Below are 25,117 nucleotides of genomic sequence, written 5' to 3' on the forward strand. Positions count from 1 at the left end.
GCGTAATATAATATTGCATATATGTTGGCTTTTCAATGTTAACTGTCACAGCAGTTTTATTTACATGACACTGCATACACATTTACGATCAAACCTTTCCCCTAAACCTAACATTTATCAATATAACACTGTCGCGGTGTGGTTTGCTAGAGAACGAGCACTCCACGAGTAAATAAACGTAAAAAGTATTTAATCCTCTTCAAACTAACAAAATAATAATATACAGGCAAGCAGGCAGAACAAAAACCACACATATTAAAGATAAAGTCGGAAAAACTGAACACAAACACACTGGACTTAAATACACACAGGAAATGACTAAATGAACTACACACAGGTGAACACACTAAGATAATTAACTGAAAGTAGGTCACACTGAACACATGGCACAAGGCAAAACAACAACAAAAGAGTCATGTAAGAGAAAACACAATATATAACATGCAATGCATAAAAGTGATGTGAGCTCGTTAATGGAGCGGGATCGTTTTCAGCAATTAAAACCTTAAGACATCGTACGGCTTCAGAAGGACTTGGAACGCAACATGACTTGTTGGGGATAGGTGCTCCAATTAAAAAAAAATGGGTTTGTTTTTAACAAATGCATGCGAACCATTAAATGAATGCAAACAACTAAAAACATCAACGCCAAGTGGTTACAAGCTGACAAGTTAGTAGTGAGAACGTGTTGAACTGTAAGTAACTTTATAACTTAATGTCAACCAGCAATATTAGTACTATTCTAATATATGCTAGAACTATATTTTATTGGACATTCTATTGATTATAAGTCATTTTAACTTATTCTGCTAACTTAAACCCTAACCTAACAGTCGACTAATACTCTAATGAGAGTTAGTTGATGTGTAGTCGCAAATTTTAATTACAGTTAGTGGAAAAAACAGTGTAAAAAGTATATTAATAACTGAACTCATCAACAGTTAACTGATTTCAACAGTTGACTATTATCTTATTTTTGGAGCTTCTTTACAGTAGAATTGAATTTTGTTTGCATAATTGAAGCGTTATTTTCTTGTTTACCACAGTAAAGCTGCTTTGAAACAACCTGTATTGTATAAAGCGCTATAGAAATGTGACTTGACTTCTGCTTGAACATTTTATACCCGCAGTGACAACGATGAAATTTCAATTTCAAAAAATGGACAAATGTGCTCTGCATATCCAGTGAATATGCATACGAAGAATTCTAGAGTAAACAAACTCTGAGAACAAAGCTTTTTAAGCGAAACGGTCAGTTGAGTGGGCGGTTGGTGAATATGATGCACCAACACAAAAACCTGCAACCGTTTAGCAAATCTGCCTGTATTTTAAGACTCTGTGCCTCTTATCGATCAGCGTCACGATTGCAATGATCCGATAGTCATTATATTTTCATGCTTGGTAATGGAGAGGAAGCATGCCGATCAATATCGTCCCTGAAAACATCCATACGGGCTCCATGGAAACCAATGGTTTGCCATCTAGGTCAACGCACAGGCGGAGATTCACCAATTAGTCTTTTTGGCGAGGGTGGCACGTTTACAGTGCAGATATCATGGAAGGATCTGAACAGCAGGATACCTTAATAATTTCATTATCTTCACACATTGAGAAGCGGGGGGAAGCAACATTACGAAATCCTCAAATCCATTATAATGAGCTCAAAGGCCAAGAGCAACTGGGAAAATCTATGAAATTAATCTTCAAGACACTGGAGGTAATTTGTTTTGAAAGGCGCAATCTTACTCAGTGAGTGGAGCATGATAGATAATAACATTCTGATAGCAAGAGCTGCACTTGAGACGCGGTAAATAAATACATCTGGACAAGCGCACGAATGCGGAGAAAGGGCAAGCTAAAAAAATGACAGGATAGATGCTGCTTTGTCTGTGTGGAGGAGAAACCCACCGGCTCCAGGTGGTTATAAAAACCAACCAGCAGAGAGAAACATAGAGACAGTCGATATATAATGATGAGTAAACAGTAATAAATCATTTATTTAGTCACAAACCGGACATTTTGGCTAAGAATGTTGCTAGCATTTTATAAATACGTTTACTCCTGCCGGTGTTGGGCTACACCATAACAGTTAAACAGTCCTGATTATTGAGCACAATTATTGCCATTCATTTATTGGTTTCAATTTGTTTTAGAATCGCGATAGAGTTACGTAAGTACTAATAAAGGCCAGTGTTGTGAGAAATTCATTACAAGTCACATAACACACAATCAGATTGCTCTTTTCAAGTAACTAGTGAAGTACTTTTTAATTTATAAGACTTTTTTTAGTAACTTTGTTTTCCCAGTTTATTGACTGACAGCTCTCGTGTTCCCATGTTGAGATCGGGAAATCTGGAATAAGTAAAATGTAGTTGAAGACTGAATGTAAATATGAAATTGCTCGTCTTACACAAAAATAAATTCAGTATTCCTCAAAACAGCGAAACGCAAAGTTAGTATATGACTCAAACCTGCAATAATTACATGTGTAAAATAACACAAATATCCTTTTAATACCATTTTATTGACCAGTGCTGACCTTCGATTATCCAATTCAGCCATACTGATAAGAAAAAAGTACTTTAGATAAACGTAACATTCGTCTTTCTTTCTTTCTTCCTTTTTCTTTCTCTTTTCTTTGTGATTGAGAAGAAAATATCAAACTTTTGTCTTCGGTCTTCATGCAATATAGGTTAGTTTCAGCCTTTTGAATTTACATTCCCTTCAGCCTGAGGCTTATTCATTTCACTTTTAGTGTGAAGCTTTTACATTTGCCAAAAATAGAATTTTTTTAAATTAAAAACAAATAACAAAAGATGAGAAAGTACCATAATGCATTCCATTCCATAAGAAGTAACTAAGTAATGCAGTTTGTTACTTTTTTGGGGAATAATGCAATATTGTTATGCATTACTTTTATAAGTAACAGAAAAAGTCAATGTTGTCTCTCATGGTGTGCTCACAGTTCCATTTATGCAAACACCTGAGAAAATAAAAACAAACCGTCTGTATTATTAATATACTTTAATTTGAGCAGAATAGTAGATATTGCCAAACTAAGACGTACATATTTGCCAGTGTTTTCAGAACACTTTTTCTGCAAATGCCAGATTAAAACTAAATTCAGTAATATATAACCACAGAGCCAATATTGTAGATGATTATGCTTAAAAGACCGGGAGGAGCAGAAACGAGCATGATTTAAATATGATTCATTGTGCAGTACGGTGTGACGTCTATTAATTTTACATTGGCTGTGTGAATCTATAGATCTCAATTAAATATCACACCTATTCGAGCATATTAATCGCGCTCCATTAATATACTGGAAAAAGTCTTGGACAAAATGGACGAAAGCCTCGCTATGAGGACTTCTTCCTGCTAAACAATTTTTCTGCTAAATGTATTTGACCATTTTCTCACCAACAACAATCGAGAAGAAACTTCTTTCGTAACTTTGTGGATCTGCTGGCCTCAAACAGAAGCGACAAACAGGCCGCAGCTCTCATCCAGCACTCACCTCTCCCCTGGGCCCCCGATAACCGATGCGTGACTGACTTCACCGGCTTTAATTAAATGTTTTCATGCTTGCCTTCACTGCTGTATCTCTTACAGAAATCTGGCTCGGTGAAACTCCGGCGCCGCAGATAGGATTTTTCTCGCGAGCTAAAAAAGAGATTGCAATGCACCGTGAGCCAGCAGGATCCCGCTCTTCGAGCCATTCATCAGAAGGTTAATGTAATTACATTAAATGATAATTGCACTTGTACTGTTCCGTCTCCAGGAGATGAGTTCGAGATACGTGTTCGGCATTCACACTTACTTAGCGTGAGCCGTTAAGACCTGAAACCAGATCGTGCATTATGCCTAATACGCGGATGATGGAATTGACATCGCATGGGTCATATTGTCGTGGGTTAATATTCTTCTGACTCGCCGAAAATGAATCGCGGGTCCTTTAATTGAGCTTTACCGTTCGCTCACAGTATCGTACTGTTAGGCGTTTTGTCATTGTTGGTAATAACTGAGCTACGGAGTTTCAAAGTTGTGTCTCTAGGTAAGTGAAAAACAGTGGGGGGGAAAAGCGGTTTCGCAACATTTTGATGTCTGTACCTGTGATTACACACATTGGGTGTGCTGTTACCGCTCTCAGAGGGAGGCAGGATCCGTTCCAGAGGATTTTAAAGGAGCCAGACACAACATTAATAGCGCAGCAGCTCAGCACTCACAGGAAGCTAATCAATTTCGGTGTCGTCTGAGACGTGATGCGTTAAGTAAGAATTAAACACAAAATGTTTCAGCATGAGAAAAGGTTACTGAGAATACGAAGAACCACTGTGGATATGTTGAAACCCATTATTTATAAGTGAACTGTATGTGTTACTAGTGTACTCTTTAGTACTACTTAAGGTAACGCTTTATTTCGATAGTCAACTTCAGACATTCGACTAACAGTAAGTGACTACATGTCAACTAGTATTAGTAGACTGTCTGCTTTATATCTTCTAAGGGTCCTCAACATACAACATACTATCAGAAACTTTGCAAGTATATGTCAGCATATTCTACTAACATTAACCTAACAGTCACTCTGCGAGTTAGTAGACAAATTAATGACAATTAGTTGACATGTAGTTACTTATAGTTAGCAATGTCTAAAGATATAAAGTGTACATAGATATGAAAAGAATTAAGGGTAACCCTACTTACTAATCCATTATGCAAATTAAAACTTGATGAGTAAAGAATAAAGTGACGATAAAGGCTTTCATCAGAATGCGTTAATCTGCTAATATGAGGACAGTCTTGAAACGCAGGGGGGGATACATAAAACAATACATAATACAATTTAGTAATCGCAAACGGCACCTGCTTCGTGTGTATTAGCTTTTCAAATACAATCCACATTGCATCGGTTATTTTATCTTATCATATCTGTTTGTCAGGTGTTCTGGATGCGGCTCCGTGTAGATCTGTCTCTGTTTCTCCCGAGGTCACCTCGCCTGAGAGAGGAGCAGAGGAAGAGCGGAGGAGAGCACTCGAGGGACGCAATCTGACATCAAACATCCTCCCACAGACAGATCTGAGATGTCTGCACTCCATTTTGTTCAGAAGATTACAATACACGCTCGGCATTAAAAATGTGTTGGAGTAATGCCTCTGGATCAAGGTGATATTTCATACTTGTAAAAGTCATCCATTAATAATCAGGAAGAATCTATGCACTTGCGTGAGATCAGAATTCATCAGTCTGTCATCATTTACTCCGAATCCATTCAAAATACCATAATTTGTGCGACGGAGAAAAGAGCGTCGTAGAGGTTTGGAACGAGTAACGAGCATCTGCAGTTTTAAAATGCATTGTTAAAAAACTCACCGTTTTTACTACAAACATCCAAATCGTTAATAATAGTGCAGTTATTAGGCATTATCAATAATTATAGACTGCCGTTTATTACGCATCACTTCTGTGAGGCTTTTCTTCACCTAGGCATCAATACAGCGCCGTATCTGCAATGGAATTTAATGTGGAATAATTTCCACAATCCCAATAGACCGGACGCAGCACTAACATGACATTCATCCAGCTCTTTCGGCCATACTTTGAGGTTTGTCTGGATTGTCTTGTTTCTCTCATCTTCCATGCACTCCCCCCGACATCACCTCGGATCTGCTTTCTGAGGCTTTTCATCCCGTGCCATAACCTCAACGTTAATATTGCACATCTTCATTTTTTTAAACGAATCTCGTACGGCTCTGCTGAGAGAATTCTGATTGAACTGAAAGCTTTCACTGTTCGTCTTATACAAATATATTTGGTCAGATGGCTGCTGGATTTTATTTTATATTTATAGCACTTTGCTTATCTGTGTTTCCAAACGGCAAATACGTGAGAACGGTAACGCAGAAACCTGGATCTGATCAGGTTTGATTTTTCGTGTTTTTTGCATCCGTAGCAAGCATTTTGAAAGCGTCAAAATCCAGAATGGCGACTGTCGAATTTGCTTTGTCTCACCAATTAAAAAATAATGTGTGTTTTTTTTTCAATATGCGGCTCTGGTATCGCTAGCAAAGTAAGAAACTCAGCCACTGACATCCTGAAGCAGCCTAAACTCTAAATCGGCCGCGATAATCCCGCTGCTCCTTAATAAGGAGGGCAAACTCTGGATGAACCCGATATTTCAATTTTTCTCTTTTTGAGAAGCGAGAGGACAACTAAATCATCCTTACTGCTCGTAGACTCCATTTAGCACTGCTTTGCGAATTTTTTCGCAACAGATTAATTCATATTCATCAGACACAGTGTGCAATGTTCCTGTACGTGACAATTTTTCAGGATGACAGTTACAAAAAAAATGCATGCGAAAATTTTGGACTCAGTGAGCAAGGGCTTTTGCATCACTTCGCAATACAACTCCAAGTCATCTAATAGTTATTAGAGAATCTCTTTCCTTTTGATTTTCACTATATATGACTATATGGAATTTTGAACTAACCTGAACCCTAACTTAAAAGATTCTAATTAGTTACCTGACATATAGGTGCAAAGTTACATCTAGTTAGTGGAAAGTCTAAAGCAGATTATAGACCCGCTTGCATGTAACTGTTTGCACGTATAAGATTATCAAAAACGAAATCCGACAGATTTTCTCAACCCTTCCGCTGAGGAGTGATTGCGCTGATCCATCTAATTGCACTCAACTTCTCCAAATCTAGGCTGCTGTAAGTGTCCCGTCTGAAGCATTCATTGTGCTGGAGAATGACATAAAGGACCCTCCATCCATTAGCCTACATATCCAGCACTCAGAGTCTCAGTGGGAGTCGGACTGAACTCATGAGCTCCTGCTATGCCTGTGTTTATTAGTGCTCAGAGAGGATGAGAGTTACGCAACCAGCACTTCAGGGATGTTCCTGCCCATTTCACAGGTCACGCTTACAAAACTTATCAAGATCTCATGCAGCACCTATATTAATGCATTAACCGGAAGAGAACACTGCTGTGCAACCTGAGAATAGTCAGTTTGAAAACTAGCTGACCTGTTTACCAAAGAGGAGGCATTAAAGTGATTTCTTTTTTTTTTTTTTAGAGGGAGCACAATGTCCTTCCCGGGTCTTTCACACATTTTGTGCAATTTCAAAATGGGCACCAATGAAAACCGTAATGAGGCAATTATCCACACACAGCTGGCATGGAAAAGCCTCATGGACACACTTTACTGCTCTCATACACACACACACACACACGCTCTCTCTCATCAATATATATATATATATATATATATATATATATATATATATATATATATATATATATATATATATATATATATATACACACACACACACACACACACATACAGATATACATATATTACAACTGACTTTAATGTTTTGTTTTATAGCATCCCAGCAGGCACTAAAATAAATAAAACTACATTAATTCATTAATTAATTAATTGTCTGCGACTGAAATTACCACAAGCAATAATTTGTTTATTCTGCTTTTAAAACCCAAGTTATAACATTATTTTTCACTGCTTTATTGCTGCTTTTTTTTCAGTTTCTGCTTTAAGCCAATGAACGGCTGCTATTCTGTTCATGATGTTCATCTCTGCGTCACTGACTTTACGCTCTGTGTATTTTTAAGCGACAGTAGAGCAAGTTTACTTTCACTAATTCATTTTTTATCAATTATTAAGATACGTTATATGTGTACATAAAATTGTACTTTTTTTCAGTCTTGGCACACAGTCATGAGATCTCGAGATTCTAAGGACTCCCGAAGATGATGTGATATGTTTTTTTTTTTCATATAATTAGTGAGGCTTTCTTCTTCAGGATATCAGGACAGTTGTATCACTCTGACATGTCTGATATCGAAATGAATTTTAGTTCAGAAATTGACATGCTTATCGAGAAAGAGCTGTATTGTAAATATGCACTTATTGCACATTTAGAATAATTTAATAGAGTGTCATTTACTCTTATATAGGCCCATGCAGAGGCGATCAATGTTATTATGGTAAATACAGGGACCACAGAGATCTGTGAAATTCCGTATACAGAACATACAGAAGTAAATGGGAGCTCAGAGCGATGAGTAACTCTGATTCCAAACAGAACGGCACTTTCTGTTCTCGTTGCATTTGCGTGCTCTTTCACTGAGAGTATAAGAATGGATAGGGTGGGATGAGCTCTGCCTTCCACTGTCTCCATTCCCGCAGCTTCCATATGAATAATAGATTACAAACCAAAACCAGCGTTTGCCTCGCAGGTGTCGAGCACTACGCTCATAAGGTCAAGAAAGCGTGATGGGGAAGAATATTGTTTATATTTCACTTTCCAAATACGATATCTTAACTTCAGCGAGCCATTGAGCGTGAAATAATGCGTTTTTGCGAAGAGGTTAATGTCTCTGACCAGAAATAGGTCACCTTGTGTGGCGGCTGCTTATTCGGTCCACAAGGAGCTCGTGAAATCTTGATGGTATGTAATCCGCGTTAACACATCTATAGAAACTTCTTTATGTGAGGTCCTTTGTGGCGGCGTTTCTATAAAAGTCAGCCGTTCAGAAACGAGACCGACCTGGCGCGATCACAAATGCGTGCATTCGCGCACAAAACACACCGTTTGCAAACAGTATTGTAATTCACGTCTCCTCCATTGCTTCGCCTTTCATCTGCTAATGTATTCATGAAAGCATTGTTGGTAGGGGGTTTGTAAATTCTTTTCCTCCTCATGCACATCTGAGATCAGCAGCACGCCAGTGTCTGTTTCGTGCTGAGATTAATGCTCTGAGAAGCAGCCATACAGTCCAGCATATCCGACATACAACTACAATCAGATTACTGTCCATTTTGACTTCAATCAATGGTATTTACGTCTGAAGTAGAGAGAAAGAGAAAGTCGTCTCTCAATGTGAGCTGACACAGTTTATAATTCAATTTGTAGCAAGGGGAAGCGAGGGCAGTGTTAGCGCATTACCATAATAAAATAAAAGAGACGAATGATAAAGCCATAATTTATTGTCTGTCATATTGAATGCACTGCTTTTGCAAATAGCATAAGTTGCTTTATAGCCTGCCAGTGAGGGCCCTAGAGCTACAGTACATTAATCAGCAATGAATATCATATATAAGCACCGAGGCGCTTGCGGTTGGGTGATGTTGTCAATACGGTCACGACTAAAGAGCGTTGTTAGGCACGACACGCAACCGAACGCTTGCAACCGCTTCAGCCGTCACTACATTCACAGTATAGCGCGAAGCCAAATGCTTTCAGAAACACATCCATAATGTATCGGACCCGTAATGGTTCAGTACGTGTACATTTTCCTATTTACTCAAGGTTATATCATGTAAAATGTTGATGCGGTTTAACTTCAACCAATTTTTAAGAGCAATTTTGCTACTTTATGAGGTCACCAGTTGATATCCCACATAAAAGGAGGACCACTGATGTGAATGGCTTATGTATTCTACCGCGAATAAACCACAAAAGAGACACAATCAAACAGCTTCATTATGTGCTGTTTACTGAGTACAAGAAAGCATCTTATAAAATAGAGAAATTAATCAGTGAGGCACAGTGTGACATATTCATTTCCATTATGTGTGAATAATCTGCTGGTATGAAGTGTCTGGCTGGAGTTCAATGACGTGCCAAGTGGCTTCGTCTCAATACCAACACGCTGCTCCCCGAAATGGTTTCTTTTTCTCCCACATGACGTACGGATTCCTCAAAGATGATAAATATCGAAGACGAGCGCATTTGCATGAAAAACTCTCTGTATTCCAAGTGATGCATAAAACATCAGCACTTACTGTAACAAGCTCTGATAAAAAGCTGCTGGAGTCCTGATTGATACTGTAGATTAGCAAGGACCCCCAAACCCAATCCAAATCAACCCAAACAAATCCAGCCCCAAACCAATCCATCTGAGCAAAACCTATTAGTTTGAGTTGGAGGAACTCAGAGTGGTGAACTTAAGAGCTTAAATCATTTGGAAATGCTATTTTTTTTTTCTTTTTGACAGTTGAAACGTGCCTGAAATTTCATACGGGTCTAGCAGGATTTTTATTTGTTTATTCAGTTTCTCTTACATGTCTGGTAATGAGTATTTCACATCGATATGAAAAAAGGACTGATGTACTGTAATAAGAGAAGATGGAAAAGTACAAAAATATAACCGCACAAAAATATTTAAAGAAACATCGTCATCTCTTGTGTAGTTTAAGCTCAAACTTTGCGCAGAAGGGCATGATCAGATGTTCTCTTGCATAATAAACGAACCATTCAAGACATTTCAACTCTCTTGAAAGACCTGTCAATTAGAATAAAAGAAAATGGATTCGCTCAAATGTCCTCCTTCTCCTACTACTTATTTTTTCTTCCAAATAAAGTCTAGCCCTCCTCACAATGTCCCGCAACACGTAATGAAGAAAGCTTGATTTTTAATGGAGACTTTTATCTTTTTCCCCTTGTGAGACACGAGGCTCAGCTTTCGATGCCAGCTTCGGCAACAAATCAGCAAACACAAATCAAGCTGCATAAACACAACCATCGTAAAATAAAGAGAAACTGATAAAATATGCTATAATAAAGGATTTAAATAATGTTCGCCCTGTAAAATACAATATTTCAGTTTCTAGAAACCATGATAACTTGGTTTACATGCTTGTTAATTTCTAGCCACAATTGTATTGCAGTTCAGTTTGTGGCATCTCTTCTCTGAGAAGGAGCAAAACCGAGCTGGAAGGATATGAAAAGTGACTTTCTGTGGATGTTTTGCTGCACTCAGGGAATATGGAGTGAGACAGCTGGACCAGCGGAGCAGAGGACGACTGCGCTGACATTTAGAGACTTTGCTGTTTATGGACACCGTGGGAGGCTCTTCCTGTTTGTTGTCACACTAATGAATTCACTGCTTAGGATTCTGACAGGTCACCTGGATGCAGATTTTAATCACGGCTTTCAAACTCAAACTCGGTCACCGTGCAAAAAAATCATGTGCCTGTCGAATCTCCTGCGACTTGATGGCAGCCAATCAGAAGATTGTTTCAATGGAGTGGACCAGGGCAAACACTAAGCAATCGCAACAATCTTGTTTCTCGTCTTTTTATTTTATTGTGTTTACTTCTGTTTGCATAATTTCACATTCCTCATCGCTGTTAAAAAAACAATCGGCTTGCGGTGGTGTTTGCACAGCCTCAATCGGTTTCCAAACACAACGATAATGCATTACAAATCTACTCCAGTTGGGGGAAAACATTTACGTCCAGAGGCTATAAAACCCACTAGGGTGGCGCTGAGTCATACGCAGCATTGGTTTAAATGGCGCCGTATTTCCATAACATAATAAACCGCAATCAGGCAACCATCACGTTGATTTGATGTTGCTTATATGAGCACGGAGGTGCCTGTTAATAACTTTTCAGCCACGGATAAATCACTTAAACTCCGATCCCTCCACCCACCGGTTGTTATGCAGTCATGTCAATCAAAGCCAAGCGTGTATTCTGATATAATCATTCCAGGCTTTGGAATAATCAGGGATCATAGGAAATGATCAATCCTGGTGGAGTTAGATGAGACTAAACCAGTCACTGTCTTTGGACTGAGCTCAAATCATGATAAAATGGTCTGTTTAAAATTCCATCTCATTTGGATGCCGTCAATCAAAGTGTCCGGCTCGACGGTTCTTCTAAACAAAGATATTCCAAAAACGATATGCAAATCATCTATTTTTAACATATCAGGGGAAAAATGCCAATGAGTTCTCATTTGAAGGATAATAAGAGAATTTCTGAGCATTTTAATACCAGTCCTACTGCCATTTATTATTGGAATGGATATTTCAAGAGATTGTTTTTGAAAATAGAGAAAGAAGGGACTGAGACTGCTTAACATTTATGAATGGTTAAAATGTGATGCGCCATCTCACTCAGAGAGGGTGTGATAAATATTATATACATAATAATAGAAAAAATATTATTATTTGAACTATATATATATATATATATATATATATATATATATATATATATATATATATATATATATATATATATATATAAAACAATAAAAACAAACAAAAAAATAAACTCTGTATTTAATTCAAAGACTGTGGACACTTTTATATCTTGCATTCTTGCATTAATAATACATTGCATTACACTACAAAACTGTGGCGTAAAAACTGAAAACTGTGAGACAAAGTTAAAAATAAGAAATAGTCACTCCAAAGTGCAAGACAGGTCCTAAACCACACCGTGGGTTACAAAACGACAGTTATCAGGAACAAAGTTGCTATTACAAAAAAATGTACTCTTGAGGTGGAAACAGGCTTCTGTACTTATATAATGTGTGCAAAACAAAATGGAAAAATGTCAAACCTACACTACAAGGGCAAATTGCTGAATTCCCAATGCTATCGGATCGGTATGCAACTAATTTTTTCCTTTTCCCCAACTCACGGAGGCTGTATTGAAAGATGACACAAGGACTAGCATATTAACAAGTTTATGTGAAAGGACTGTCTGGATCTCTTAGGGGAACTGCTCTATATTCAAGCCGAGCAGAACCAAAGGTCAGAGCCTTGAAAACCAATCATATACAGCTGCCTTTCCTCCCTCTTAGAGCAGTTTGTGCAAACCTCTCCAGGAATGAGATGTGCGAATGAACAGCCACTTTGGGTCACTGAGAATATTACTACGTTACATACATATTTGAGTAAATATTAGTGCTGCTCTGCTTGTGTAGCATTTCTGAGAGAAGCTTTTCTGCTGACAGCATCTGTGATACCGTTTGACTTCTCGCCATTATTTTAGCCATTATTTACTGTGATAAATTATGACAGGTTACGTGGAACAAAACAATGGCCCATTAAATTTCTACACCAATATAAACATGCCTCTAAAGTGAATGCAAGAAACACTGCAAATGAATCTTGGAGTGTCTTTGATTTGTGAATGAAACATTCAATCCGATTTGTGAAATCAACAAAAATCAAATGTAATTAAATCGCTGATTTGGACCTCTAGTTTAACTCATTCATTATGATCTGGTTACATTAGCAGCTCACTGGAGACAAAGATTGTTATATATATGTGAATAATGGCATGTAGTTTGGTCTGTTTTCAAAACACATCTACAGCATCATCCCTAGTAAAAAAAAGTAAGATATTTAAAATGCACTTATTTCATACTAAGCACAGTTCAAATCTATCATTATATATATACTACATGTGCAAAATCCACATTTCTTAATATTAACCGAATAGTTCACCCAAAAATGAAAATTCTGTCATCATTTACTCACCCTCAAGTAGTTCCTAACCTTTATGAATTTCATTAATATTCTGAAGTTTGTAAACAGGCTGTTTTGGGTCACCATTGATGTCCAATTTTTTTTTCAATATCTTCGGTAGAACAAATAAATGAATAGGTTTGGAATTTGAGGGTGAGTAACTGACGACAGAACTTTTATTTTTGGGTGAACTATTCCTTTAAGCCTAAAATGTGTTTTAATGATACTATCGATGAGGCTTGTAAGCAGTGTAAGATATTTAAAGTGTACCTGAAGTAGTTCCAGTTTAGTACAAATAAATATACTTTAGTTATATTTAGACTTCAGCAGTACTTCTGCACAAATAAAGTGCAAATAACTACAAAATAATTGTTCCAATTTAGAGAACTGAAGTACAATTTAGTATAATAAAAATAAAATTGCAGAGTAATTTTATTAAGTGCATAAATGTGTAAGTATTTGTAGTATACTTAGCATTTTGTATATCTATTTTTTCCACTAGAGATATGGCTTCAGAAGACTTGGAATAAAGCACACAAGTGGCTGTTTTTTTATCAGATGTTAAAAAGCAATTTCTCCTTTTGTGTTTCACAAAATAAACAAACAGCCTACATGACTGGAACACGAGGGTGTACAAATAATGACTGCGGTAAGAAAGAAAAAATCTCATTCCGTAACTCAAGTTCACATAGCACAAACTCTTCTTTGACTGACTCAGACAGCAGAGCTCAGGGACATTACGAGCTGGGTGAAGATACATGGCATGATGACCCATACAAGCATGACTGAACTTTTGACAAGAGGTTGTTTTCTTGATCAGCCGCATGTGAAGCATGCAGCGAGCCAATGTTCGCCGTGACCTCTGGTAACTCACCCTACAGAGACCAATGCGCTATTCCAGCAGTCTCTCCGTAATTATGTACCTGGGCGGACGCTTGATCGCTCAATGGTCTGCCCGCACACAGGTTTTACCACAGCTAGAGAGTTTTCCTCCGCAATGACCCTTTTAATCACCATGGTGAATCTCAAAACCTGGACTGTTTTGAAGCACGAGGCAAAAGCGGTGAGGACGATGCACAGGATGAGAATCGGTAGCATGGCAACAATCAGAGGAAAAGACCTAGAGAGAAAGCTAGGAGCAAAACCAGAGCAATTTATCAAGGAGGATAACATTGCATGACATGTTCCGCTTGTGTTATCGAGAGGGCCGTGAGCCCATCCCATACGCACCGTTGGTTTCGGTCCCATCGTGACAGCGGGAGAATCAAAGAAAACCATTGATCTCAGTGCATCATTATCAAGAGGAGAGACGTGTTCGCTGCTCTCGGCCTCGCTCTGATGAGGCAATAGTTTTGCTGGAATGAATCAAACGTGGTCACTGTCGTCAATGGACTTCAGACTAGACGGCATGTTAAATCGATTGTTAAATGGATGAACGCTGAAAATATGTCTTGCCAAAAAGGTCTGAAAGGGACAGTTGACCCAAAATAAGAATTTAAACGCCATTCCAAACCCATAAAACCTTGTCTCATCTCATCTTCAATATTAAGATATTTCTGATGAAAGCCAAGAGCTTTCTGGCCCTGCATAGACCACAGCACAGGTAATAGTCAATTTGACATCGGTGGCACTTTTGTGAACATGCATCAAACATTTACAGGACAGGAAAGAGAAGAACGTGTTGAATAAAGTCATTATTTTTGTTTCCTTTGCCCACAAAAGGTATTCATGTAGCTTCATAATGTTCACCGATGGACTATTTTAAGGTGCTTACTACCTTTCTGGTTGCATAGCTGTCTATAGGGTCAGAAAGCTCTCAGATTTCATCAAAGTATTTTAATTTGTGTTCTGAAGATGAATGAAGGTTTGCATTTACAGATTTTTCATATGTTTGGGTATACTTCATCTTCATCCATGTCAAAATAATCTACCTCGACTTTGGTTTTCAAAGTTGAACGTACCATAACGTAAAATCCAGACATCTAATGTCAGCGGTCCTTGTGAGCTCATTTTAAAAAGTTTATCCCGCAATTTCATCAGCAGTAGAAAACAACATTTATAGGCTGAATCAGGTTTCGTGGTGATAAGTGCATGCGTGTTCTCTTTAAAACATCAATATGTAAATGCACTTCTAACAAAATAAACTTTTAGAAAATCACTCCCCTCCGCAAAAAAAAAAAAAAAAATGAAGGCTCAAACATTCCAGTAAATAAGGTTCCAATAAATGAGTAAAACCAAAAACAAAACATTGCAATCACCGCCGTTCATATTGCAGCACCCGTCTAAGAAATGAAAGGTGTTTTTGTCATGTTCAAACGCAGCAGTCTGGAAAGCATTCACCCTGCAGCAGCGTCCATATCCTTTCTGCTCATATTTCATGACTAACAAAAATAGCCGTTCCTTCCACCACGACTAGATGGCTGAATAGGCCATTGTGAAAAGGGCACTAAAGACACATAACCCAAAAAAACAAGCGTCTTGAGCAGGGTGGAGGCAGACAGACACGGAAAAATAAATGGATTTTAGGTCAATGCATTGTACCGGAGGAAATGAAATTTGGAGGGGAAAAAAGCAGGCTTAATGGAGATTGTCTAGTCCTCTTATGGTTATTTTGGTCTGGGCCTTGGAATACTATGGTGTTTGTTACGTGTTATTGGTACTAATAGATGACAAGTTTATTAAGTAAAGTCAATATTTTAATAGTGATAACATGAGAGCTTCTCGTATCACGTGCACAGTACCTCTTATGTCCTTCCTCTTTTCCTCTGTCCTTAAAAGGAGTTTAAAAAATGCAATTAACTTGGCCAGGTTCTTACGAGCGATTCTTTTGCACGGAGATTCATTGTTAGCAGTCTGAGTCAGCAGAGAGCACATGAATATTAATCGCTGCATCACAAGTGAGAACTGACACATGTGGAAGATTTGTAAATGAGCGACCCTGCGTGTGGGATGAAGAAGCTCTGCCACGTCAGACAACTTACCGCCGGCTGTTAGATGAAGCTTAATGTTTTATGTACGTGTTAAAAATCACGCAGCTGGTGCAAACGCTCCACGTTCTGCTTATAGAACGTTCTGACGCAGATTACTAATGTTACACTACAGATGTTCAGATGACAACAGACAAAAAGACAGCTAAGTCAAATACTGCATGATTCGGTGTAAAATCTTTTAAAAAAAAAGTCTTGGTTGCATTTTATTTTACAGTATGTGTACTTACGAGTACTTATAATGTATTGACAGCGTACCCAAGAAAGTACTGGTAGTATAAGGAAACTACATGGAGTGGAGTTAGATTCAGGGTTAGTACTTAGTTATTACCTAGTTATTGTAATTGCTACAATAAGTGCATAATATGCTACCCAAGTCTTTTAGGAGAAAATGTCTCGTTTTATTTATAGTGGCAAATCCCTACAAAGACAGCTAACAAGGGACTTTTTGTGTTTTTTTTTTAATTGAATCATGTCTGTTTCAATTTTAGGTCACACTTTATTTTTAGGTCCAATTCTCACCATTAACAAATCATTAATTATGACTTTTGTCAAAATAAACTCATAATTTGCTGCTTATTAATAGTTAGCAAGGTAGTTTTAGTTAAGTTTAGGTATTTGGTAGGATTAGGGATGTAGAACATGGTCATGCAGAAAATGCGCTTTATAAGCAGCCAAAATGTTAATATGGTAATAAGCCACTTGTTAATATTTAGAATTGGTCCCTGTACTAAAGTGTTACCGTTTTTTGATTGCTAGAAAAAAAAAGAATTTATAAAATGACAACATTCAGGGCTCGAAGTGTATTTACATTTTTGATTAACAGTGGTGCAAAACTTCCAGATCTCATAAACAGAAAACAAAGCGGATCTGAGCGGAAGCAACGTCTGGCTGCAGTGAAGAGCTGGACGGAGCGGGTTTCCCTCACCGGTGTCTGCAGAGCAAGCGTGGAGCGGAAAATGGAAAATGCGAAGTGGAGCGAACTGATTACAGAAAGCTTTGAGCTAGAAGAGGAAATCTCTGTAGCTCCACTCACATACTGCGATCCGCTCACTTTGTTTCTTGGCAACATGCACGCTCACACAACAAACTACTCAACTTTAAAATCTAAGTCTTTTTCATATTTTGACATACTGTACGTGTGAAAGGTCATTTCCAGTTGCATTTTATACAGAAAAGAATGGACAAAAACACATACTGAGGAAACAAAACAAAAAAAACGTTATGTGCACTAGTGGTTAAAACAGTAAAAGTGTGCTTAGAATTAAGAATATACCAACAAAAACTAAATAATCAAGGGTTTTTGGACCAAACCAGATTCAGTTTTATTAAAAGCACTGCGAATTCCTAGCTAACGTGATCAGAAGTAAACATTTCTATTGTTATGAACAAATGATATCGGTGTCTTTAAGTGGCGATATAGAATCCTGTTACCTTTTACGTGGCTCCGGCCAAGCGTCACGAAGCCGGACGATATGAAGTTGTGAAGGTCATGGCCGCCGCCTCGAGTGCTCTCCTTCGAGTAATGTGCCCCTGTAAATGGACACCAGAACATTAATGTAGAAGATCGCTCAGCATCCTGTCGCACGATGTTTCCGAGGTAAACAGCCATCAGCAGCATAACAGGCAAAATTCCCAGTGCATTTCAAGACTTATGACTTTCCATAATTCATAGGTAAAGTCACCTTGTCCACCGGACAACACACTGCTCTGTCATGAGAATATTAGATGCTGGCACCGTCTGAGGTGTGATATTTATTCTTGACGTTCTAATTATCAATGAAATACCAGCATGTACATGGAGGAGTCAGAAAAGTCGGACGATAACCTTGAGCACCATCTGGGAGTTCAGTGCAGTCGTGGTCACTCAAATCTAGGCAACATATCGAAGTCTCTCTGGGTTTTAGTGAACAAAATCAAATATTCTCCATTCCTAAAACTGTACACAATATCCACTTTTATCTCACACAGCGAGTATATGAATCAAAAACAGTGCAGTTCTATTGTGAGACTCAAACTTTTTATGAGATGTTCTGATGCTTCTAAATCAATAAATCAATGAGATCTTTGTAACAGTATAGCAGATGCTGACATAAAATCATAAAAATATCAGTTGCTACTCGTCTCCAATAATACTTCTCAGTTAGATGATAATTAAATGATCAAACCGTATAATGCAATCCTATGATGATCGAGAGATGAGAATAAAGTTACTCAAAAGATCTGAGAGGTTTTGGTGGCTGGGAAAGTGAATACTGATGATCAAATCGCCGATATAAAAAAAAGATATCTGGACACTTTGATGAAAAAAGTAAGTTTTTTGATGCTGGTTTTTGAAGCACGGATTCTGGATGCCGGTTTAAGATGGTCCTGTGCTTCAAAACCTACCTTACCAGCATACGTTGGTTTTTTTTCAACAGAATAGTCAATTAAAGTAAAGTCAAATCTGAAAATAGGTGGACAACTGTACAACTGAAACCTAATACCTTCTGACCGGGAGTCTAAACCATGAATCAGTCGACGGAAAGCATGTAATAATTTGTGTACGGCAAGATTAACAATGTTTTAATCCCGTTGATCATTGGCCTTAGAAATGTGTCAAAAATGCTTCAGCAAATTAATGTAATAAGAACTTTTGCTTTTAATAGCTAAATAACAAGCACAACAGGATGTACAAGGCCAAAGAATCAAAAGGTTGAGCCGCAGGAAACGCTGCTATGTTAAAATGTTGTTTACAGAGGCTTCAGAAAGAACAGGTTCTCATACTGAGAGCCTACGTGTTCAGCCTTTTGCTTTGGATCACTAGGAACAGTTGGACGAACAGAAAAAACAACAGCACAGCACTCAGGTAAGGGAAAGATCTGACACAGTCCTCTGAATCAAATAAATGAACATGAGGCGGGGGGTAGAGAATGCAATAAAGCCACAATAAACTTCTTTCACACTAAACCCCGAGAAGCCCAAAGCATCTCGGGCACAGGTGAGCCGTCTTGCCGAGAATTCATTACGCTGTGCCGTTACATGACTATGTAGCCGAATTTAACAGGCTGTTATATTGCCCCCCTGAGGAAATCCCAAAAAGTGTGCTCAACCTTGCCACGGGGGCAAGAATCCAACGCCGTCTAAATGGTAACGACTTCAGAGCCGGAAACCATTAGCGAGGGTTCTTGTGATGCTGTTCCTCGACGCGCATGCGCCGGAGGAGAAACACGTCAGTGCCTCCGGCTCACACACACACACACACACACACACACACACACGGGAAGCAGGTAAGGCTTGGCAAACCGTGGGGAGAAACCGCTACTCCGCTAAGTTTTTATGGCCCGTCCAACTTTGACATTAATTGCTAAGTGCGGAGATGAGGAGGCAATAAGTTCACAAATGTGTAGAGCCGTATCATTATGAAATTGCCCATTGGCGCTCCACATCTTAATTAAACTAATTACATCAGAGTTTAATAAGCTAGGCACATTTTATACATGCGATGCTGCTCTCTTAAAGCAATATTTGAGCAAACATTGAGCACATTCAGCGAGCTGCTGCTGCTGCGATACTTTCCTTCGGCAACAGAGGCTCCATTATTATGTGTTCATTATACTTCTAACCAAATATTTTATGCATGCATGTTTCTCAATGTCAAAGCGCTCTTTAATCGCCTGACTGCAAACATTCAGTGCATCCTGCTCCGAGTCAAGCATTTGTAGACTTTCCCACGGCTGCCATTTTATAATATCCTGCACGATTCGATAAAGAGAGTCCAGTCGGGTTAAGAGTACACGGTGAAAACACTAAATATTCTCTCAGATCATGTTTTAGACCAATGTCTTTCCCTCCAATAAATGCTTTTGTGCACCGGGGCATGTGAATATGCATTTTCTCTTTGAGTTGATTTGGTGGATGCTATCAGTACATCGCACTCCAATTTGTATGCCAATTACACACGCTTCTGTAGAGGCTGTCGCTGTCCCTTAACATCGACCCGGGACAGGACTGGGGGTCTCTGGTGAAAATACTGGCTCCGCTCCCTGAGAATGAGACGTTGTTAGGCTCTGTCATGGCTGACAACACAAAGTCACAACCCCGCACAGCATCAGCTTACAGCGCGCTACATGAACACACAGCTGCACCAATACATCAGCAAACACAAATACCATAAGCACTTGTGGCGTAACACTGATTACCACAAATAAATAAATAGTAATTTTGAATAAAATTAAAAATTATTCTAAAAAAGCAAAGCTCTGGGCTAGCTCAATTTGTAAAAAATGAAAAATGTGTTTATATATATTTGTTTCATTTATATATATATATATATATATATATATATATATATATATATATATATATATATATATATATATATATATATATATAAATGATTTTTACTATGTATTTTTTTGGCTATATATATATATATATATATATATATATATATATATATATATATATATATATATATATATATATATATATATATATATATATATATATATATATGTAGCAATAGCCAAAAATACATAGTAAAAATCATTAGCATATTAAGCAAAGATCATGTTGCATGAAAATATTTTATTTCCTACCATCAATATAGTAAAACTTTTAATATATTACATTTTTTATTAGTAATATACATTGCTAAAAACTTCATTTGGACAACTTACTTTTCTTAGAATTTCGATTTTTAATTTTTTTATTTATTTTTACCTTCAGATCGGTTGATGTATCGTAACAAACCGTACACCAATGGAAAGCGTATTTATTCAGCGTATAAAACATTTACACAATTTACGACAGGTTTTGTAGTCCAGCATCACACACACACACACACACACACACATAGATACATACACACATATATGTATAGTATGGCCACAACACATATATATCTAAATATAATATATCTAAAGTCACTTGCTTGAAAGCATAATGTTGAAACCTCAAAATCACTTTAAACCACATTACAGCTCAAGTGCAAATATTTTAACAGAAGAATGATGTAAGTGCTTCTATAATTTTAATATTCACATTGTTTGCTTATAAATCCACCAAAGTTGGTCTCACTGTAACCCACTTTTCTTCAGCGAAATCTGTCTGTTGACAGTCTGAATCAATTTTGTTTTGAGGTAATCATCATCACGCCACAAAGATTGTTAAACTTCTATCGAACCGGGAATTTTCCATAAAGGAAATAAATAGAGAAAGAATCTTGGGCTAATGAGCTGCTGTAGATATATCGACCCCGATCCCAGTTCAGGAGTCAAGTGACATCATTTACGTCATCCTGCACTACAAGGTCGCTTTGTAATGAGGATATGGAAAACATGCAACATAAATCTCACTTAAAACGCATTATAAGGGGTTTCAAGAACTGTAGATCTTCTAGAGGGATAGGCTTTAAATATAAACCGCCTCGGGTTTGCTGTTGTTGCCATATGAGTGACATTTATCTCCCTCAAGTCAAAACCGCCGTTTGTAAGATCATAAGTCACGAGAACGTCCAACAATGCTCCGAAGCCTCTCCTGACCTTGAACATAATGAAATACAGCCCAGCCTTCAATCCAAACACAACTCAGAGGAGGCGGATCTTTATGGCTCGTCTATAATTGACTCCCGTTTAAATACGACATGCAGAATTCAGACGTTTACCAATCTTTAACCTGGAAAAAAACACATGCCGCAACGAGAACAGCATGGAATACAAACCATCTGACTGACAGGCATCTAGCACATGGTCAGCAGCACAACAAGCCCCCGATACATATTCTCCTATATGCCAATATCATAACTGTGACTAAAGGCCGTCCAGTGCTCTGTTCCAAAGCCTAGCGAGCGGCCTACAGAGACAACATTTAAGGCGTCACAGGAAGGCTGCAGATGCAAATGTTGTTCCAAAAGGTAGCTGGTTTCATTGCGCTGCCAACTCTGATGTCTCGTTTTGGCAAAATGCTAAGGCAGTAATCCCAGAACACACGCATTCAAGCTCAGAGGAGGGGAAAAAAACGAGGGTGGATGAGGCAAATGCATTGTAAATAAATGATTATAAAACCATGCAATGAAATATCTATTAAAAACTGTAATTAAAAACCTTTGCATGCAATATTTGTTCATGCATGGTACAGGTTTTTGAGCTTCATGCTGTTGTTTTTTTTTTACTTTTGAGGTTTCTGCCTAAAAATTGTTCCCTATCGGTCACTTATTAGGTCCAGCGATGGTTTGAAACAAATTAAAAGGAACAGCGTTTGGAAAGGAGCTCAAATAAATCAGTCGCACGTTTCATGAAAGTAACTCAGTTTGGCTTTTCCACATGCGTTCGAACAGCACCGGGCCGCTTACCGTGATTGGATTTGGAGCTGTGGACTGGGGTGTAGTGGTTTTTGGAGCCCGCGCGCTGCGGAGTGTTATCTTTGGATGAGCTGTTCATCGCCGCAAAGTTCTCACAGTCGTATTGAGATATAGGTATGGGTCCTTGTTGTCTAAGAATATCTGCTAGGGCTCTGTGGAGAAAAATGGAGAACTATACGATATGAAGTCAAACAACAACAACACCTTTCCAAAGATCACCTCCAGCTACTCTCTAGTCTAATTCCATTGGATTTGTACAGGAATAACAAAAGTACATCTATAAATAAATGTTTAATCACCAGTGAGCCACATTTTAATGTTCCCAGAGTTACACCTGGTATATATAGGAAGCCCAGAGGATGTGAACTCACAGCTGCATTATGAAAGTCACTGTTAGCTCTGTAAATGTTTACCGTCACCAGAGAAACTGAATTATTTTTGCATTCGTTACCCTGCAGTAGCTGAACCGACTGAAGAGTCAACAGCGCTCCTTCCTATTACATGCATTCTCAGTTTGTTTGTTTGCTCGCTCGCTTGTTGGTGTTTATTTGTGCGTAGACTATATAATACGGGCCAGTTTAAAAAAGGACAGAGGGTTTGCAGGCCGTACCAGAGGATGTGAGCATGGAGCTCGAACACATTCATGCAGGCTACAGCGGTATTTTATAATATGGCATTTTGTTTTTTTCCTGTGGATATTGATCGCACATCTGCATCTAACATAAGAAAATCCCAAGCTGTTTTGATTGGGGGAACTGTTCTCACGGCCCAATTAAAAAGCTCTGAAGCCCTCAGAGATGCCAATCCAACTTAATAAACCAAGTGGCCAATGAACATCGTGGCGTCCTGCGTGATGGGTGTGCGGTTCTGCGTCCAGACACTGTGATGAATCTCGTTGTGCCCACCAAATGAAGGGGAAAATCGAAGCGTCTGTAATGAGGCATGAACCCTCTCACCCAAACGCAGAAATGAAGGGTGCGCGCTTGGCTCTAGCACATTAAAACTCTGCTCGTAATTTTGATCACAGCCCCGTTAGCGTGTGTGATATTCCATATGGAGAAACAAAAGAGCTGCAGATACCGCAGATGGCGCGAGCTCTTCTATCCGGTCCACTTGCAACGTTATCAATCACTCCCAAGCTCTAACGCGCCCCTGAGAATTTGATCTCGTTAGGGAGAGTTTAGAAGCCCTAAAGTTGTAGGAGAATGAATGCGAGGCGCTCACCTGTGAATGTTCATTTCCTGAGGTGGTTGGGTTGCTTTGTCGTAAGCGACTTTAGTGGAAACCCCAAGGACTATAATAAAAGCGATGACACCGCAGGTGATGTAGACCGCGGTGTTCGTTTGGTCCATGCTCGGATCGTAAGTGTCACCTGTTGGAACAGGAGACGGGGGCACAGTTTTCACCCAGTCGGGCTTTTGATAGTTCTTGCACGTTCTCTGGTCCAACCGGTTGCCTTTAAACTGGCAACAGAAGCGCAAGTAACACGAGCCGCAGCAGTAGCGGTGGTCGGTGTTGTTGCATTTGAACTCCTTGTCGAACTGGCCGCTCACGTCGTAGTAGCCCAGGCAGGTTTCGTGCGTGTGCGCCGGGCTCACCTGCTTGATCTGCTGCGTGGACGCGGAAGGCGCGACGGTGGTGCCGTTGAGCTCCTTCTGCTTCGGAGTCCTTTTGGGAGGAGGTTTGGCGCGTTTGGTAGTCAGCGTGCCGAACACGTTGAGCGGGTCCAGATAAATGAGCAGCAGCAGAAAGTGGCGTATACCCATGGCGCGGCGCGTCTTCAGGACCCCGGACAGCTCTCTGTGATTCCCGCTTCAGGCGCGCTGGTCCTCCGCTGTTCTCGAGTCCCGCATCCCTGACGACGAGCCGCTGCGTGTGGAGATGCCGATGAAAGGTGCCATTCATTTAAAGCGGACACTCTGCCCCCGGCGCGGTTTTCTGTTTGACTCAGCTGGGCGTCACTGCTGGGATTTCCGACGAACTCTTGTCAAACGAGCCTTTGCGCGTCGCTTCCCATCTCGCTCTGGGAAGAAGTAGAGACGAACTTAATTGTTAGCTAATTAAACGTTCCCGCGATCACGCGTCAGACTAAACAGATTTATTTCCAACGGTGTATGTTTAGCTTTTATTGTTACTATTTGAAATTCACTCGTTGTTTTTTTTTTTTCAATCTATCCCCGCGTCCCAGTGTGCATACTACTATTCACCCTATCAAGTAGCACTGAAAATCATATCGCAAAGAATTCAGGAGGGATAGTATGCACACTGGGACGCGGGTTCATCGCATTTCCTAACACGTAAATGTATAGTTTTTAAACACTGCATACATGAAAATGCGCATCGATCTGCTTTGGAAAACATGTACTTGAAATACAGTTGCGCGTGCGTTCGATGACTATAATATGAACGCGTCAATTTGACTTTCAATTTTTCTGTTTTTTAATAAATGTAAACCATATACTATCAATCTTAATAAAG

At 38.9% G+C, this 25,117-nt stretch overlaps 1 protein-coding gene across 10 annotated transcripts in view; it reads right to left on the reverse strand.

Moving 5' to 3' along the window:
* The window catches only part of LOC122332642 (protein shisa-6), a 47,709-nt gene that overhangs the window by 21,954 nt on the left and 638 nt on the right, over positions 1-25,117 (reverse strand). For all 10 annotated transcript variants that reach the window (XM_043230021.1, XM_043230020.1, XM_043230022.1 and 7 more), the window contains exons 2-4: positions 23,864-24,662; positions 22,631-22,791; positions 17,731-17,829 (exon numbers count right to left, since the gene is read on the reverse strand). In XM_043230021.1, the coding sequence (XP_043085956.1) occupies positions 17,731-17,829; positions 22,631-22,791; positions 23,864-24,405 (802 nt within the window). In that variant the 5' untranslated portion in view covers positions 24,406-24,662. The remainder of the gene's footprint in view (positions 1-17,730; positions 17,830-22,630; positions 22,792-23,863; positions 24,663-25,117) is intronic.

The sequence above is a fragment of the Puntigrus tetrazona genome, unplaced genomic scaffold (assembly GCF_018831695.1).
Source record: "Puntigrus tetrazona isolate hp1 unplaced genomic scaffold, ASM1883169v1 S000000130, whole genome shotgun sequence".
Lineage (NCBI taxonomy): Eukaryota > Metazoa > Chordata > Actinopteri > Cypriniformes > Cyprinidae > Puntigrus > Puntigrus tetrazona.